This window comes from Cinclus cinclus, chromosome 10, assembly GCF_963662255.1.
Source record: "Cinclus cinclus chromosome 10, bCinCin1.1, whole genome shotgun sequence".
Classification (NCBI taxonomy): Eukaryota; Metazoa; Chordata; class Aves; order Passeriformes; family Cinclidae; genus Cinclus; species Cinclus cinclus.
The window spans coordinates 4,479,274-4,498,101 of NC_085055.1; the positions used below are offsets into that span (position 1 = coordinate 4,479,274).

Consider the following 18,828-nt stretch of genomic DNA (forward strand, 5'->3'; position numbering starts at 1 on the left):
GAGGCAAGAGGATTCATTCTGGGAGATTCCCAAGGGTGCTTTGCTGAGGCAGTACATCAAACTACTGCTCTCAACAGCAGAAAGATACCACAGCTTGGAGCATTTAATTAGAAACCAGACAGAGTGACACAGGTAAGGAATAAATGGTCTGGAGAGCTAATTGGTGGAAGCTGGAGAAGTTCCCCAACAACAGGAAACCTCATCTTCCCTATGATTTTGGCAAAGGGTAAGAGGCCATGTTCTGCTGCTCTTACTAACATTGTGCAGTTCCCAATGTCCTGCTTCCAGCAACAGCATCAAAAAAGATGCCAGCCGCATAAAACAGAAGAAACGGGCCTTTGTGTTTGAAAGGGAAAGCTAAATACAGCACTTTCTTCTTCCACCCCGAATAAAAAAAATAATTTTCGTTTTTACATATCTTTGCTAAAGTTTTGAAGACAGTGCCAGAAGTACTTTAGCAATGTTCTAGAGGGTTTACTTGAAACCAGGCAATGTAAGACAGAGCTTATTCCCACTGCCCACTACCTACTCTCAGCACTCCAGCAGATGGACAAGAGTGACCCAGTTCTGCCCAAAGCTGCAGAGGCACCACCCAGGTGGAAGCCTCTCCCGTCAGAGGCAGCTCAGCATATCTGGAACCTCATCTGCAATCCCACTTATCAAGCCCCCTCTTTCACTGGAAGGGCTGGAGGATGATGATGCAAACCCATGAAAACCTAGCATCTGGTGCACTGCCACCAGAAAGACTGAAGACTGAACTGCAAGGTAACAAAAGAAAAATCCAAGCGAGTGTGTAGAGTTGAAAAGAATTTTAGACACCCATATCTATCTCTGTGATGGATCAGAAAGGCCAAGAACTGGCCTTTTCTTAGCAACAGGTAGCTGAACTCCTTGAACATTCAGTGCTTGCAGGTATTGTGGATGCAGCTGAGAACTGTCAAAAGGAAAGACCAGCTACATGTTGGATGCACATCACATGTCTGCCAGGACAAAAGGATGCCAAGCAGTGCTCCTGCTTAGTAGAAAGAATAGGGAGGTTATTAAAAGATTTTTCTGCCCCAGAGTAGGGTTACAAAAATAAACAAAAAAGAACTTTAGAAAAAACTAACTGCAAGAGCAGGCACCAGTCTTACTGGAGCCACCACAAACAGATGAAGGAGTTTGCACATGATCCTGGATCTGCACTGCAGACAATGCATGTCTTAATATCTTCAAGATTATTCAGACTAACAAGAATTAATATTCAAGATCTCACAACTATTACAATCCCCTCTTTTTGCCTGACAGAAAAGATAAGGAAAGAGTAACCCCAAAGGATAGAGCCTCAAGCCTGCAGGGAAAAGCTGTCCAACCAACCCCTGGCTATGCAGAATTAGGTCTCAGCAAAGAAGCTCACAACCATCCCCCTCTGCATTCACCGCTGACCCTGCAGACTTGTGGACATGCCAGGAAGAACAAGGAGACGATCTTCAAGGTCTATTCCAACCCCTTACCATTCTATGATTCTATGTCCACAAGCCCCCAGACAGGCTGAACCCCCCCAGAAGGGATCCATTCTCCTCCTCACATGCCCTCACGGAAAAACCTACCCCTGTAAGTATAAACACATAGACACACTGCACCGACCTGGGAGTGCTCTCAGGACAGCTGATGGCATCTCCTGGATCCCCACCCTGTGGAGCACAACCTGCTGTGTGTATTTCAGACCCAGCCCTGTGGATGCAGAGGAGCACCATCATCCTCCCTGCTCTCCCTTACCTCCTTGGCCCATGCTGGCTTCTCGCTGGCATTTATCCCTTCTTTGTAATGGTAGAGGGGTTTCTTCTCTGCTGGCCTCTGGTCCTGCCGCTGCTGCTGCTGCTGCTGCTGCAGGGACACCAGGTAGTCCCTCTCCTGCTGGAGCTGCCTCTGCAGCCTCTCTGCCTGCCGCTGCTCCTCCAGCTGCTTGCGCTTGTACTCCTACCCAGGAGAAAGCACAGTGACAAGGTGCCCAGCCAGCCTGCAACCTGCAGATTTATCTGTTTGGGTCAACAATGGGGCCTGAGCATCTGAAAGGTTGTTTTCTGGCAGAGCTCACTCATTTGAAAGACTTTAGGGACTGAGCTGTGTAAAGCATTCCCAAGGAGAGACAGCAGAGCAAACAAGTTCAGAGTTGTGACTCTGCCAGTGATGCTTTGCAGCCACTGAACTGCCCCGCTTGGTAGGAATAGGAGATGTGAGTGCTGCCTTGTCAGGGAAGCCCTGCAAGACCCACTGAGGGCTCATGTTTGCTGAGGAGTTACAACTGACTTTGTCCAGGTTTTTCTGGATAGAAAAACAAAGGATCTATTCAACGAGATGCCAAACATCATCTGGTTAAGACGGGGCCTAAAGTAACCTGGTCTAGTGGAAGGTCCCTGCCCATGGCAGTGGGTTGGAGAGAGATGGTTTTTAAGGTCCCTTCCAACCAAACCATTTCATCATTTTATGGTCAGACCCAACTGAAGCCAACTCCTCTGCAGGACCAGTTAATTGATCCTGGGAAGACCCACACTGCAAAGCCAACTGTATGATCTTTCTGAATCCCTATAGCTGTGTGAGTTTTAAGGAGTAAATAATTTTGAGAAGTCCTTTTAAAAGGCAATGGCTTGTGTGAGGGCTTTTGTTTTTCCTAAATAAAATAGCAAGACAAAAGAAAATAACCCCTGTAGATTAAAAGAAAATGCAGTAAGAGTAACAGCTACCAGCAGTAAAAAAACAGGAGAACTCAAACCCAAATTAAATAAAAAAGAGAACATCCAGAATGCAAACAGCACACAAGGGAATAGACAGTGTTCCTGCAAGGAAATTGAAACAAAAGCCTTCACTCAGAACATGAAGAACAGCATGGAAGGGTGGATGTGATGGATGCAGGCACTCAACAGCTCGAACCCCAACATGCTGCAAACAGCCTCCAAAACTTCACAGCAGCCACCAGGGCTACTCCTCTCATGAGGGCACACACACGCCAACGCTGCGGAGGGGACACAACGAGAGCCGCGCACCATGAGGGGACCCAGCCCGGAGCAGAACGGGGAACCCAGGCATGCTGCAGCCACGGAGCAGGACAGGAGGCTCCAGGTAGGATGGTGACAGCAGTGTCCCCCATGCCTGGGCATGTCAGAGGCACTGGGAGGACACAGGTGCATGCGGACATGACACAGGCAGAAAGTGGCAAGCGTGGCCGTGGCCTCCCATTTACCAGAAGTAGAGCTTGCTCCTGCAACAACTGCTGCTGCAGGATCTCTAACTGTCTCTGCTCCTCCTCTAACTGTCGCCTGATGTACTCCTGGAGGCATGGGCAGCAAGGATCAAATGAAAAAAAGAGAGAAGGTAAAAGAACCAGTATTTCCGGAGAGGAAGGAGAATGAGTTAGGCACCCACATCCGCCCCGCCCAAGTGATCTCATCAACCAACCTGGGCACCCTCCATCCCTGCCCGAAGAGCCCAGGGTGCCCACCACTCTACAAGAACGGAAACCACTGGGAAATGGCAAACGTTACCTAAGAATAACAAAAATTCTGACCCCAAGAACAAGTGGGTGTGGAAAACCTGCACCAAGTGCCTTCACATCTGCGGGCCAGCAAGTGGATCCACACAGAAATAAACAGCAGTGAAAGCGACACACGCGGTGTTAACAATTAAGCAATCTGCTCTCAAGTGGCAAAAAATGAGTGTTTACAAGAAAATCTCTGATTAGAGGCAGAGGAATCCGTGCTGGAGGCAGCGGCCCCACTCCCACAGCGTTACCTGCTCGTGCTCTGCGCGCCGCCGCTCCTCCTCCCGCCGCATCTGCTCCTCGTAGTGCCGGCGCTGCTCCCGCTCCTGCTGCTTCCGCAGCTCCTTCTCCCGCCTCTGTTGCTGTGGGAGGCAGGAGGTACAGGTCAGCATCCCCACCCTTCTCCCCGGGAGCTTCAAGTCCTTTTTCTTATAATTTTTGGGGTGCCCCCTTGCCCACGGACCCAGAATGCTCCCACCCACCCATGGAGATGGCTTGCCAACAGGCTGGTCCATTTGGGTGCTAGAAGGACTCCTTGATCCCACTCTATCCTCACACACTCTGGTGCCTGGCACTGGCTGTGGAAAACCCACAGCATCCTCATAGCCAGAACCAGATCGTTTCTTCTCCCATATGCAGATGAAGCCATGGGGGCAGTGCACGATCCCCAAGCTCCAGCATGGCCAACCAGAGGGTTAATCAGGCCTTGGACACCTAGGAGCTACACGAACCCATCGCCTACAGGTAACACATCTCAGCCCCAAACCCACCCATGAGTATGAGGGAGAGAGCCAGGGGACTTACTGCCTACTGAGAGAGAAATGCATCCCTCTTCATGTTTGCTGAGACCAGAAACCAACAAGGAAGACTCAAAATCCGAGGGTTTTTCCTTTCTGAAGCACCAAATAAGCAGAATGGGACTTCCCTTGCTATTCTCAGGTCATGCCTGTTCCACTCCCTCCTGGGTGCACCCCACCTGCTCTGCTCTGTAGTACCTTTGCTGACAGCAATCTGGGGAGTTTTGGGGTGGTAAAAACCTACAGCCTGCTGTGAGTCACCCTGGGCACACCTGCAGTTCCCAAATGCCTGCTTTTAACCCAGCCTAACTCCTCCAGCGGTCCAAACCATCCCGGGAGCAGGGGCTGGCATGGAAGTGCTGCAGTGCTGCATAGGCTGCTCGGCAGGGCAGCCCCCACTGCAGCACCACATCCAGCATCGGCAGAGGGCACTCAAATGCCGGGACTGGCTGCTGGAGCTGCCTGCCCTGACTCCATCATCTCCTCATCTCCTGGGTGCAGCCACATGCCAACGGGAAAGGCACCCGCTGAAGCAGAAACCTGGCCCTTTTTTCCTCCTTTTCTCCTGTCTTTTTTTCTCTTCCGTTGCCGACACACAGTGGCTGAGCAGACTGCAGTGGGAACGCTGTCATTGGAGAAACTGGCAATGCCATGCATTCACTAAATCCTGGGGAGGGCTGGGGCAAGCAGCTGAAGAGCTGGCTGAGCATTCCAGAGACCAAGATGCCTCCGTGTGAAACTGCTGCTCTGCAGGGACCTGCACTGTACAGAGGGATTTAAAATCTGTATCTATCTGTAGATACCTCTATAGATACTGTATTTTCCTCCATACTCTATATATTTGTGTCTCGGTGGAGATATACATCTAGGGATATCATTAGAGATAGATATCCCTGAAGATAAATCTAACTACAGATACTGTAACAAACATTTAAAGACCGCAGCATTTCCACCAGGAACTACTGCCTGTCCTGCTGCTGCCTCCTCACCCACACATAACATCCACATGGGACTCCAATGATTTCCTTGAGCTGCAGCACAGCTGTAGTGCCACCTATAGCCATATTTATCAGAGCTGCTCCACACTCCTCAGGGAAGGAAAAACTGCATCCAACCTGAAATAACCTGCCAGCTGCAGACACCGGTGTGGTCCATGCCAAGCACAGTCACTCACACTGCCCACGTACACAGGGGATGTACGAGCCACTCTGTGTGCATGCCTGCCCTCCCTGGCAACAGGGGAATGTGGGCCTGGGTGAAGCTTTTGGAACCCTGCACTAGGAAACTGCACAGGGCTCACCACCAGGACACACTCACTATGCAGCATCCTGGTGATATACAGGATTTCTTGGCTTTGCCAGACCTCCCTGACCTCCTTAGGTGATGATTACTGCTCCCATGACCTCTGAAACACAGATCTTCAGACTAATGTGTTGAATAAATGTTCCCTGAGCTTCCAGTCACAGTTGCATCACACCAGATTTGGGGTGGGCTTTAATGCCTGGCTTTTTTAGTTAAACTATCATGCCGCTGAATAAAGTATATAATGCCTGTGTAGGCTGGGCTTGGCTGGCAGGAGGTAAGGCCCTGAATACCACAGCTACTTCTTAAATAAAAATCACCCAAATGGTCCTTCACTGCCAATCAAGTAGGCGAGCAAATCCAAATCCTTCCAAAGGAGGGGGCAAAAGTGATTTTCTCAAGGAGGGAGCAGCACACCATCCTTCCTGGGTACTATGTGCCCCAGTGAGCTTGTCTCACTTCTGGCCCGTGTCCTTCATGGCAGCATCTCACCACTAGCCTTCTAACTGCTTATTTAACTCCAGGAATGAGAATTGAGGCCCACAGATACCACTTTCCTTCAAAGCCAGGCCTGATGCTCTTTTGGATACTCAAAGGCCCCCTGCACCCTGCTGCAGCCAGGCTCTTGGGGCTGAGGCTCTAAGCGGGATTCAACACATACATTTATAGAATCCAGGAGTGCAGCACCTCCCTCCAGCTCCACAGCACTTTTGTCAGGTCACATTATAAGCATGTAATTTGTCATGGGAGCATTACCAGCACCTTCAGCTGAACACTGCAGCCCAGCAGAGCGGGGCTGAATCAGCTGCCTTCCCTGTATGGCCCCCCTGCAGGAGCTGGCAAACATCTGGAGAGGCCAGGCACTACACTGGGCAAAGCCTCCAGCAATGCCCCAGTCTACCCAGCACTAGGATGATGGGGACCATTTTTGAAGGAGGGATTTGGATCAGGGAGATGCAGCTGAAAACAAGTGCATGTAGAAACAAGAAAGGGAAAAAAAAAAAAAAAGAAAAAAAAGATTTAAAGATCTCTCTTTCCTTGCCTCCTTTTCTCCCTGTTTTCTGCCCTCCCCCTCCCACTGCAAGAGCATGCTTCCCACATTTCTCCAAGCCTGAAACTACTGTGTGTATTTACACTATCCACATCCATTATTCATGCAAAGCAAGAACACCAATTAATTAGGACTGGATTTATATAACTCTGCAGGTAAAGCTATATGTAGCTGCTTGTAAGCCAGAACAGGATCTTATTTGTGCTGCACCAGATATGACAGGTTTCAAATATTGATGAGAGAAGACACATGAAGGCAAAACCTCTGGTGGTAAGGCCCTTGGAGGCCTGGTGTGAAACAAGGACTTCAAAGAGCAAAGCTTACTTTGCTAGACCAGACACAGCCTGGGCTATGAGCAGTGAGAGAGGCAGCCACCCCTCGAACCCTGTGAGCTCAGAGAGGCACTGACACTTGCAAGAAGAAGCTCCTGGAAACCCTGGCTTGCTGCTCCCAAACACCAGCATGAGCCAGGAAAGAATTGGAAGGGGAATTCCAAGTGACAAATGAAAACAAATATTCTAGGTGATTGCGTTGTTGTGACAGGCTCATTTATCTGAGCCACCAGGGAAAGAGTGACTGTGGCTGGAACATCATCTTTCCTGACACACCAAGCACTGGAGCATGGAGACGTGTTTCCCACTGTAGAGAAACTGGGTCAGAACTTGCCATCATGGCAAACAGGGATCTGATTTGCTCTGAACCACTGCAGAGCTTTTACTCGGGACCACCATGGAGAGATGCCCTGTGCAGGAAAAATCTCACGCTTCAGAAACTATGAGCCCTACATGCCTCCTGACAAAAATGAGAGAGACATGAGGTTTAGCTCATTCCTGTACTACAAGAGCTGCTGTAACACAGCTCTCCTTGGAAATGGGTGCAGAAATGCTGTTGGAACCACTGCAGTGTCCCCATGTACCATACAACTGTGAGGGGGCTGTTATCTTAATGACAAGGTTCCTACAAGCTACAGGACATCTGCCTACGCAAAAGAAAATAACAAACCACCATTTTAGATAACGTAAATTTACCTATAATTAACTGCTGAATTTTTTTTTTGGCATTGCTTTATAAGAACTTCTAGTCGATGAGCTTCTGCTGGTTAACATTTACAGGAGCTTCAGCAAGCTCATAACATCCAGCTCCATAAATGCACTAACTGAAACCTCAAATGAAAACAGCAAGATGCTTAGATTTATTTGCCTTGTACATACCCTGTAATGATCTGACCTTCATTTTATGCCTAGAAAGAAGAAAATCCACAGTCTGGCAGAAAAATGAGGTTATTTAAAGCCCTCTCTGATTCTATCTGCCCACTGCTGCCAAGGGGTCTGCACAGAGATTTGTCTCACAGAATCCCCAAGGCTCCTGACCCCAGGATGTGTCATTCCTACAGCTCAGCTGGAGTTTTGGTGGTTAAACCAGTGCATCAAGGCTCATTCTCTGCCAGCAACAAATGGAAGGCTGATTAGGGAACTATATATATCTAATATATGTATATATAGGGAAAAATTAAAATATATTCAAGCCTATTCACCCTTTTGCATGACATAAACATTTTCTGTAGTGCTGTTGGATCTATTGATATTTAATTCTCTAATCTAAGGGTTAGTTCTGGTGCACATTTTGAATTCATGAGACCAACTTTCTGCACAAGGGAAAACAAAGCTGCAACTCTGCTACCATGAAAGTCCCTGTTTCAAAGCTAGCTTGGGCATTTTTACTTCCACTGCAATTAAAGACAGCTGCATATCTAAATCTCTTTGGCTGCCTGAAAGAAGATTCATCCTCAGGAAAGGAAATTGGTCAGCTCCTGAAAAAGGAGGCCCAAGTGTCCAACAGATGCAAGGAGACACACAAAGGATGGCAGCAAGGTCTCGGAGGCACCAAAAAGTGCATACAGAGACCACCAGAAGAATTCCTCACTTGACTTTTTTCTATATGCATTTGATGTTATTGTTAGAGCAGCATCAGGAGATGGTGGATTACCCCAAAAAAGCCCTAATGTGGGAGGTACTTTGTGAGAAGTTCAGAAATCCCCATTTAGGAAGATCAAGGTGACAGAAAAAATGAGATTCCTTCATTTTGAGCTCTGCTAGATGAGACATGAGAAAGAGTAGAAGCTCTACTCCTGCCAGTATTTAAAGACATCACTGGAAAAACACCAAATCAACCTCCTGAAGGTCTGCACTGACAGAGGAATGGGCCAGTTATCCCACAAAGGCCTTTCTTCAGCTCTTTTGCTGTGCATCTCCAGCACTAATTAAGTCCAGGCATTTCTGAACTTGGCATCCTTCTACATCAATCCTTTTGGAGCTGCACTTGGGCCCAAATGCCAACTCACTCCCTCAGCCTGGACACCTCCACAGCATCTTACGATGATTAGGAGCTCTTTCTGTAAACACAGTAATATGTTTGGCAGCTTGAACAGGCTGACTTAGGACACCCAAAAGCCACCAGCTCCAAGGGTTTATTTGTCCCGGCTGCTTTACTGTGTTTTAAAGGTCAAATTTATTTTGAAAACACAGTAATCTGAGTCTTCCACTGGCCTCTTCCCCCAGAGATCTGCTGGTACCAGTGCTGCATGCTGGAGGCACACCCCATCTTAGTCAGACCATAAAGTAGCATGGAAGAAATCCTGTTCCCATTAACCAAAATAAATCCCTGGCCAAGAGTCATCAACAAAAGTTAGTGTGAAGCTGGTGTAGGAAAAAGCAGAGGCCCAAGAGCAGCAGCCTGGCTGCTGCTGGGATGGGTACGAGTGCTGCAGCAGGAGCACTCGACATCCATGGAGTGTGCTGGGAGCCTCAGGACAGCCACCCCAAACTCAGCACAGCTGTGACAGCTGCTGTTGGCTACTTCTGTCTGCCCATCAGATGTTTCCTGCCCCAAAATATCCAGGAAGGGCAAAGCCCAAACTACATCCCTGCAGCAGCAGCAGCGATGAAACATTATTTGCTAATCTCTGCATTTCCAGATTTTCTGGTTTTGCAGATTCAGGGCACCTTGGAGCTGCCTAAACCACAGCCAGACATGCTGGGGAGCATCTGTCCTCACACTGCCAAAACCCACCACGTTTGCAACACAAGGTTGCAAACCTCTTTCAGGGACTCCAGCTTCAATCCTCATCACAGCAACTCAGCTGTTCCTTGCTCGCCAGGCTAACAGTGTCCAATACAGAACAGAGCTCATTTTACTCTGTGCCTGGATGCAAGTGAAGCTAAACCTGGCCAGATAGACCTGAGGAAATGGGCACTTGAGAAAATGCTGGGGCTACCACAGTTGCCAGCTGGCACCAGCATCTGCCTTGATCTTAGCTGAGCTGGTGGGACTGATCACATCAAGGGGGGCAGAGGATGCTCTTCAACTACAGTCCCCCTGCCTTTTCCCACTCCTCCGACACGGCAGGAGCTTGCAAATACCTCTTGGCCAACTTTGTTTCAGCACATCTCCCTTTCAACTGAGGTCCAAAAGCTGTAAGGCAGCTGGGAAGAAGGCAGTGGGTGAACAGCCCAGTGGGGCTCTTCAGAGCCCCTAGAAAAGGCACTGGGTTTAAATCCTGGCTATGGTGCCATTGACTTTTAATGACTTGGGGACACAGCAGAAAGGAACTGGCAAGGCCCAGGCGACCGAGCACAGCCCGGCCCAGCAAGGCAGCAACTCTGTAGCTCAGGGCAGAGCTCTCCAGCTTAGCAAAGGGATTAGTCCTTCATTCAAAACCTGCCTGGGAAGCAGCAAAGAGAGAACAATTTTCTTCTATGTGAAGAGAACATATTAATACAGCAACAAGCATTGTATTCATTACAGGATTGCAGCTAATCTGGTGTCTGCTTTTATTCTGCTGTTGTTCTGCTCCTGTACTGCTTGCAGCAAGCAGGTTGGGACAAAGGCAGAACCAGGCTTCCTTACAAGAGTCCTCACAAACATCTACTGGGCTAGGGGATTTTGGGGTGCATCTATGTGCAAACCTTGTCCTCTCCCAAAGCAGCTTGCCAGCCCCAGGATGGGTGCAGGGCTCCAGCAAAGCCTGACCTACGAAGTATTGAACACTTTGTGCTCTGAACCACTACAGACCTACATATTTACCAGACTGAAAAAATGCTTTGCTTGGGATTTGCCTGTGTTGATTTTTGCCCTGGAGGGGCTCAGAGGACCACCTCGAAGAGGGGCCATACCTTCACCATCATCACCACCAGCTGCTTGAAATTCCTTCTTGTCTGTGCTCCTGGCCTGAGGCACTACCCAGTACAGGGAGAGATTGGTGACCAGAGTAAGACCTCTTGCTCATGCAAATTAAGGAGACAGATGCTCCAATGGTCCATTTACCACAAATCCTTTTATCAGACATATTTGTGACCTCTTCAGAAAGCTAATTTAATGACTCTCAATGTATGAACCCTTCAGTTAGTCACCTGGGCTGAGCTCAGAGCAAGGCAATGAGTGTCTTTTTGCAAAACCCCATCAAAAAACCCCAAGAGACGGGGAATTTTTTTCCTGAACTTCCTCAGTACAAGAACCAGGAGCTAAAGCAAAAGTCAGCACTTGCTCCAGAGCACATGGCCAGGCTGAGCAGCTCAGGGACACCCAAAGTCACACGGTCAAATCCTGCAGCTGGATTTTAAATGGGGTGGATAATTTTATGACTGATTGCATTTGTGTCTGGTATGTTAAGACAAGGGTAATGAAATCTTATCCTTTGGGGCACATATGGATCATTGCACAAGTCAGGCAGGCATCTGCCCCTCCCCTGCAAGAGAAATTGTAATTGGCAGGGACTGTAAGGACTGAAGTTGAAATTAGGGATTAAATGGGACACAAAATGGCACATGGATCTGGGGCTAGGGCAAATGGAGCTTTTCAGCTTCTTTTCAACTGCAACAGTCCACAGGAGCAAATAATCATAATGAACTTGACAGATGCTGGATTGCTCACCTTGACTGAATACAGCTGTCACCCCCAATCATGGGCTAACTCTGTTCAGTAGTTCCAGGGACACCCTTTGGTTTGATATTCCAAGGGTTTATTTATAGTAAACCAGTTCCATTACCTTCACAAAAGTTGGCAACACTTGCCACGGTGAGAAGAGCGGCTGGAGGTGGCTGCACCAAAAGGATGAGCAGAGGGGCTTGACCAGCACAACAAAATGTCTGGGGTTACTGCCTAGAGAGGTCAGCACATGACCTTAAACCAGGCTGAGAGCAATCCCCTGGGACCTGTCACCAGAAATCCTGCCGTTCCACCCAAAAAACAGCTCAGCCCCGGCCAGTTACCTCCTCCAGCCTTCTCCTCTGCTCCTTCTGCTCCTCGATGCGCTTCTGCCGCTCGGCCAACAACTGCCGCTTGTGCTCCTCGTTCTCGCGCTGCTGCTGCTCCAGCTGCTGCCGGCGCAGCGCCTCCGAGCGCTCCTTGTTGGCCAGCTGCAGCCGCAGGAAATCCCGCCTCAGCGTCGACTCCCCGGGCAGGTTCAGGATGGAGCTGCACACAGGAGAGGCATCAGAGAAGATCCCTTCCCTACAGCCTTGAGCCTCCTGTGTGGTTTTCCAGCGTGGCCCCTCTCCCCTCCATCCCAACAGCGTCCGAACACTCGACAGAGTTTGGGCAGGGCAGCGGTAGATGGAGGGATGGGGGCCTGCAAGTGAGCAGGGCACGGTGACAGAGCTCACGGCTCACCGGTCATTTACTCATTGTAAATGGAAAGGCTTCCTTTACATTAAGTCTCTAACCAAAGCCTCTTGTGCTGCAGTGGCTGGCACACACTATATTTAGCTGTGCACAAAGCACATTTAGCATGAATCATTGCCAGCCGTTAAAATACTACATTATCTCAGTGAAATAATGGAATAACCTGATAATAATTACAACCGCTCTGAAAAATGTCACAAAAGAAAGTTCTGGCCCCACAGTGCTTGCAGCAGTACCTGGGAGGTTTCATGGTGAAAAATTACATGGAAACAGAGAGTTACACTTGGATGTAAGGAATCACATTTTAAAGAGTTTTTTAAACTTCACCCCATCTTTTTCCACATCTCAATATCCACATTCCCATGACAGCACCATGTCGTGCTGCAGATCCCACAGGAAATGGGGTTTTCTTCCCAAGCTTTTGGTTAAGGTGATCCAAAGAATCAGTTTATGCCCATGCACCATCTGGCAGTGAGAACTTCCTCTGTTCTGCCAGAGAACAGGACTCAGTGCTCAGACTGTCCTTTTTCCATTTCCAGTTCATATGAGCCCATAATCCAAGATGATTTTATACAGAGCAAAAGGGATGTAAGGGCACAAACGAAATGCTGATTCTTACCTCGGCTCTCCAGAGTCATTTTCTTCCTCCTCCTCCTCACTTCCACTGTACTCATACTCTGTCTCATCTAGGAACAGAATTGCTCATCAGTGCCCTTTGCTGGGTTCATTTGTTTTTCCAGTGGCTGGAAACCCCAGAGCTCTGAAGGCAGAACAGGCAATTCTCTTCACCTCGCATGACCAAGAATAAGCAGCATTATTGCTCTGCATTTTGTGGTTTTATGGGGTCCACAAGGACAGGGAAGCACCAGCACAGCGTCCAACAGCCCTGACAACCACAGCCCCTTGATGTAAAGTGGTGTCCTTGAAATAAGAATTTATCCCCATATGATGTGAGTGATCCCCTTCTTCAGTATGGTTCTGCAACAGAAATTTGCACCACCAGCTACTGGAGCCACAGGAAGTTAGGATTTAACCAAGGCTCTGAAGGCACCAGCTCCTCTCTCCCTAAACATATGCCTTTCCTATGCAAATCCATGTAATTTCCAGGCAATGAAGACATCTACATAAAAGCTCACTGCAATGTTGTGTTACATACTGCAATTTCTGTTGGGATATCATCTTTATCAGATGAAGGGAATTAAAGTCAAAGAAAGGCTCGCATTTATCCAATTACTCTCCATCTCTAGGGTCCAACCTTCATTTGCCAGACTAAACACATTTAATACTTCACTGGGATCCCATATTATTGTTTTGATTGTAGTGAAATCTATTACACGGGGCTGGAAGGTACACATGAAAAATTAATTCTGCCACCAATAAGAAGAGAAATAGCAACGTATTAATTTGCTGGACTCTACAAATGAGCCTTCAAATTAAAATTCAGTTCACAAGCAGCTGAATAAGTTTCTTCTGCTATCTGATCTTTCTTGCAGAGGACTTTGATAGGGCCTGGAGAGTTCACTGAAAACATTCAGTTTAATAGGTTATTCCTAGTCAGTGGAATTGCTTTGGGGCAAGGGTCTTATCTGGATGTTCGTTTGCACAGCTCTGCTCATTGCTGGTGCTGCAGGGATGTCACGTAGATCAACACATTTGGCATGAAATACGTGAGCTGGGGAAAATTCAGCTTAGCAGATTCACCCTCCCACACGCCAGCATGGATCTATGCAAACGTAAATCTTATACACGTGCTTTAATGAATCAAAGCTTAGATGTTCCAAGTGGAAATTACCACCTGGACTAAAAAAATGGCATCATTTTTCATTAGGAAAAAAATACATTTAAAAACACTGATTAACTCTAATGACAGTCACCTGTCTGCTTTGCATGAACACCCATTGTTTAGTTACAGGTATTTATTTTCATTTCAGTGACTGAGAGGAATCAAACCAAACAAAACAATCTGTCCCCAAAACCATCCAAAGGATAACACCTATTGAATTTAACAAGACTGCAAACAAACTCAGCTGTCTGAGTGAGGAGAACTGTTACTGAGACCATGAGATCAGTCCTCTCTGTCTTTTTTCTTTTACTCACAAGTTTCACCTGCACGGATGTGCATTGGTCTGCAGTAGGGTACCCCAAGCATGTGGCAGAGGTCACAGGTTAGCCAGACTGGGATATCTGAGCATATGGCAGAGGCCAAGGATTGCTCAGGGTGCTCCTTCCTCTCCACTAACCCTCCTCTCTTTTCCACTAACCTTTCTCTCCTCGCTTCTTTTTAGTCCTGTCGATGTGGTCCTTGAGCTGGATGCGGACCTGCCTTTCGTTGGGCTGGTCTCGGATGAAGGGGTGCTTCATCAGCTGCTCTGTGGTTGGTCTCTGGCTGTGGTTCTTCACTAGGCAGCTCTCAATGAAAGACTGAAACTTTTTAGACCTGGTCAAGAACAGGTAAATACATCGATTCTCATGTCAGAAAGTGAAAAAGACTTCTTGATAAGAGGTTTGAGAAGATTTTTCTCAGTTCTCACTCATTATCCCAGAAAGCTGGGAACTATCAGTGTGACCAGAGAAAAACCAAAGCAACATCACCAATGGCAACCAAGAAAAACCAAGGGAGTGTTCCTGCTCCCTTCCCTCTGAACCTGTGAAACTGCAGGTAGAAACGAAATACAACACACACAGATATAAACACAATGTCTGAGTGGATGGTTTCTCATCTTTTATAGCCCCCTGGGCAGTGTTTCAGGAGATGAATCTTTGTGATGGTGAGTGGGACAAGCTAGGTTAATTATTTTTTTGTTTTTTTGGTTTTTTTTTAAGATTGAAGTCCCAGCATTCCAAGGCTTGGTAGAGCTCAGGCAGACTTTGGGTGATGTTGCTGCCTCCAGCCCTTCCCTGCTCTCTCAGCAGCATCACAACCTACCAGGTCCAGGGGGCCACCAAGCCCCAGACCCCCTGACTCAAGAGACTGGGACATGTTCTTTTGATAGAGATGGGAACAGAGCCCTGCCCTCCTCACACCCTCCCTGCCCACAAAGTTACATTCAATCTCAGCTAAAACAGTTCCAGCCAAATCTTTAATAAACAAATTCGTCTTAGTCTCAAGTGCTGCATATCCAAAGTTTTCCTGGAACTAATTTCACCACATTATAAACTCAAGAGAATGGGGATTTACAAGAAAGGAAGATGCTTACAGGCTACTGTAGTCTATATTGCTTTAGCAAATAAGAAAATGAATATAAATTAATGTCAGAAGCCAAGAGACACTACAGAACTGCATTAGAAGTAAAACAATGAGCTTTCAGGGATTTTACTTTTAAGCTGTCAGACTAAAAGTGATTTATCTTTTAAGTGCTAATCCATACAAATTGAGATGCAAAAATAAAATATGCTACTGGATCCAATTAAATCTTCCCTCTAGCTTTGCTAACGAGCAAATCTGCCTTCCCCACCTTGCCTTGAGAAATGCAGTGTTTCAATGTACCCAGAAGGGACAATCAGTGTGATGTTCAAAAAAAACCCACTTCTAAAATATGACTCTCCCTTGTTGCTGTGAAGCTGGAGAGACTCCAATTCTGGATGTGTGCACCACAGCATGTGCAAATACACTACAGGTGAAGTAGCTGAAAAGTTATCCTCCTGCAAGTGATGGGATGGGGGTCCCAGTGCCCTGTGATGTCCTAAGACACCTTTGCTGCCTGAGCAGCTATGGACAGGGATTCCCCATCCACTTTCCAGCTCAGGCTGCTGCATTTCCCAAAATCTTCCTCTCTCAAACAAGCCAGCCTGTCCAGTGGTACAGTTCAGCCCTCACTGGAGCTGAAGACCAGGGAGTTCTGCCTGGCTCTGATCCAGGAGAACTTCACCACAAATTTCATCCTCTCCCCAGGCCCAGGTCAGTCCACCTTCCTGAAACACACATTCCTCCAGCTCCTGGGGTTTGTAAAGCTTAAATCAATGTTTGCAAAGCCTTTGCAGCTGCTTGGATGAAAAGTGGTATCACAGTGCAAATATCAGCCCATTAACAAAGAGGTTTCATGTCTTTTACAATGCAGGGCTAGAGAAGGTTTATGGGAACAAAATCACTAAAGTTCGAGTTCATTTTGCCTGAAAACAGGGGAAGAGGAAAATAAAACTTCATTGTTGGCTGCCTTTAATTGGGAAAGAAAACAACACACCAAAGACTTCAATTTCATAGGAACACAGCAATGTTTTAAAAGCTAGTTTGAGGATTTAGCAAGCAACGAAATTATTTTCCTCTCTACAATTTTAATTGAGGCCAGGCTCCCATGCCAGTGTTCTCTCTTGTCTTTCCTAACCTACCCTCAAAGGAGCTGGAGTTCCTTCACTACTTTTACATGTAAGGAAGAAGATGGTCTGCCTATGTAGTGTACTTTCATTTAAGTGCTGCTGTGCACAAAAGCAAGGACAAACTCAAGTTGAACCTTTCTCCATTTTGTTTTGCTCTTGTGACCTGCGTCTGTGAAAACCAGCCTACTGACTGCCAGGGAGCCACCCCAAAAGCCTGGTCAGACATCTACAGTCTTCCTAGGATGTGCCTACAGAATTCCAGGACTCAGCCTGGCAAGGCCCAAAAATCCTCCAGTTGAGAAATGAGCCAGGGACAGCAAATCTGCCCCGTGCCACATTGAAACTGCTGTAAAACTTTGCTTTCAAGGAATTGGTGGATCTTCATCTGGATCCTTTGGAGCTTTCCACTGCAACAACAGCTTGGAAGAAAAACAGAGGTCTGAGCTACCCGAGGTACCCATGTCCCAACTCTGATGGACACCAGGGATTCCTGCTTGCTCATGGAATGGTAGCAGAGGCCAGGCAAGCACCAAGCTGCCTCTTGAAGCTGGAGTGTTGTTACACTATGGCTTCCCTTCCATCAAAGCACCAGGATGCCACCCCTGGCACAGGCAGAACACAACTCTGGGCAGACCCCACAGGATGGGCAAACCTGGGATAGCTGCCAGATGTGTGTGGGAAGGTGGTGCCCAGGAACACCCCACCTTGCACATCCTGTGACTGCAGGGCAGGAACTAAAATACAAATTCCATCCCAGCTCCATTTTTACCTTAAGAACACAGGGAAATATCCTGCTCAAAATTTCATTAGCTCCCCTCTGCCTGGAGGCTGAGGGAGTCTTTGCTGAATAAACAGCACTTCTGTATGAAAAATAAATTCTCAAGTCTCACAATCCTTTTTGTGCTGTAGGAGTGAGGATAACAAAGGAGCAGACTGGTGATCTGGCAGAAAACAAGCACCTACACTATTTTCTCAGCTGACTAATGGTATCCTCAAAAGGTCATGAAAAGAGAGCAAGAATATCTGAAACCCTCTGTAGAGCCACCTGGGAATGGCTCCTCTCCTCCTGGTTTTGTACTGGAGCAGCTGATGATCAGGCTGACAAAACTGAGATGCCTCCTGCCAAAGCCTGGGTGAGATTTTAGGCTGGTCCTAAAAGCCCAACACTATGCATCCTAATTAGAGGACTCCAAGTCCCTCTTGCTCCTCTGTCAGAAATAAAATAGCAGCTGCTGTTGCCCCAGGTGTCATCACTATGTACCATGGGCTCTTCTCCGTTTTACTGTTGTGTAATCAATAAAATATTAAGCAAAATAGTATGAATTAAGGCAAAGCTTCCCTCTGTGAGCTCAGCCCACCTGGGAACAAGGGGCAGCGCTGTCTCTCTAACTTGTGGCAGATCTTTCCTGACTAAACAACTGCTGAACCTGGGGCAGGAAAACAGCACAAACCAAAGACAAGTGTTTTTAAAGACTCCACTTCCATCAATACAGAACATACAGTAACAAAACAACATGTGGCTGGGCTTTGGGAATACTCTTCCTGTGGGTTTTTACTGGCATGCCTCACATTCTTTCCTTTTTTTTTTCCTCACAACAGTGATGTATCTTTTCCTGCAAAATTTTAAAATAAAGCTCAAACTGAGTATAAATATCTGCATTCCAAGGCCTTCAAGATAAACCATCCTCTTTTTTTTTTTTTGGCCTGGATACATGTTTCTACTTGAGAATGGAACCTGACTGGAAGGAAATGGGAGCCAAGCAAAGTGTCATCAGACTTCAGGCTGCACAAACTGCCCTGGAAAAGCCAACTCTGCACTGTGACTGTGTTGCTCTCTCTGCATACCAAGGAAGGCCTCCATTCCATAACAGATCCCTTCAGAACAAATTTCCTCTCCATAGGAGAACAAAACCCAAACCTGCACTCACCAGGTTCCACTCAAACCTGCCAAACCCCCAAACTACATAAATACCAACACCATGTCCCCAGTGTGCTCAGCTCCTGAAAAATGTTGCTCCAGAAACATTTTTACAGTCCCTAAAGATGGAGAAAAGAAACTCACCACTTCTTTGATTTCAACCTCGGGGCTGGGTTGCGGGGGATGAGGAAGAGGGCTCTCATGGGATGCATGTCACACAGAGCTGCAATTTGTAAGAAGAGGCATTAAA

General features: G+C 47.3%; 1 protein-coding gene across 5 annotated transcripts in view; it reads right to left on the reverse strand.

Annotated features, from left to right (window-relative positions):
- TNIK (TRAF2 and NCK interacting kinase) overlaps window positions 1-18,828 on the reverse strand; it is a 151,184-nt gene that overhangs the window by 33,896 nt on the left and 98,460 nt on the right. For 4 of the 5 annotated variants that reach the window (XM_062499315.1, XM_062499314.1, XM_062499311.1 and 1 more), the window contains exons 9-15: window positions 18,723-18,801; window positions 14,608-14,783; window positions 12,966-13,032; window positions 11,935-12,139; window positions 3,769-3,879; window positions 3,221-3,307; window positions 1,759-1,959 (exon numbers count right to left, since the gene is read on the reverse strand). In XM_062499315.1, the coding sequence (XP_062355299.1) occupies window positions 1,759-1,959; window positions 3,221-3,307; window positions 3,769-3,879; window positions 11,935-12,139; window positions 12,966-13,032; window positions 14,608-14,783; window positions 18,723-18,801 (926 nt within the window). The remainder of the gene's footprint in view (window positions 1-1,758; window positions 1,960-3,220; window positions 3,308-3,768; window positions 3,880-11,934; window positions 12,140-12,965; window positions 13,033-14,607; window positions 14,784-18,722; window positions 18,802-18,828) is intronic. The other variant, XM_062499313.1, reaches the window with a different exon arrangement.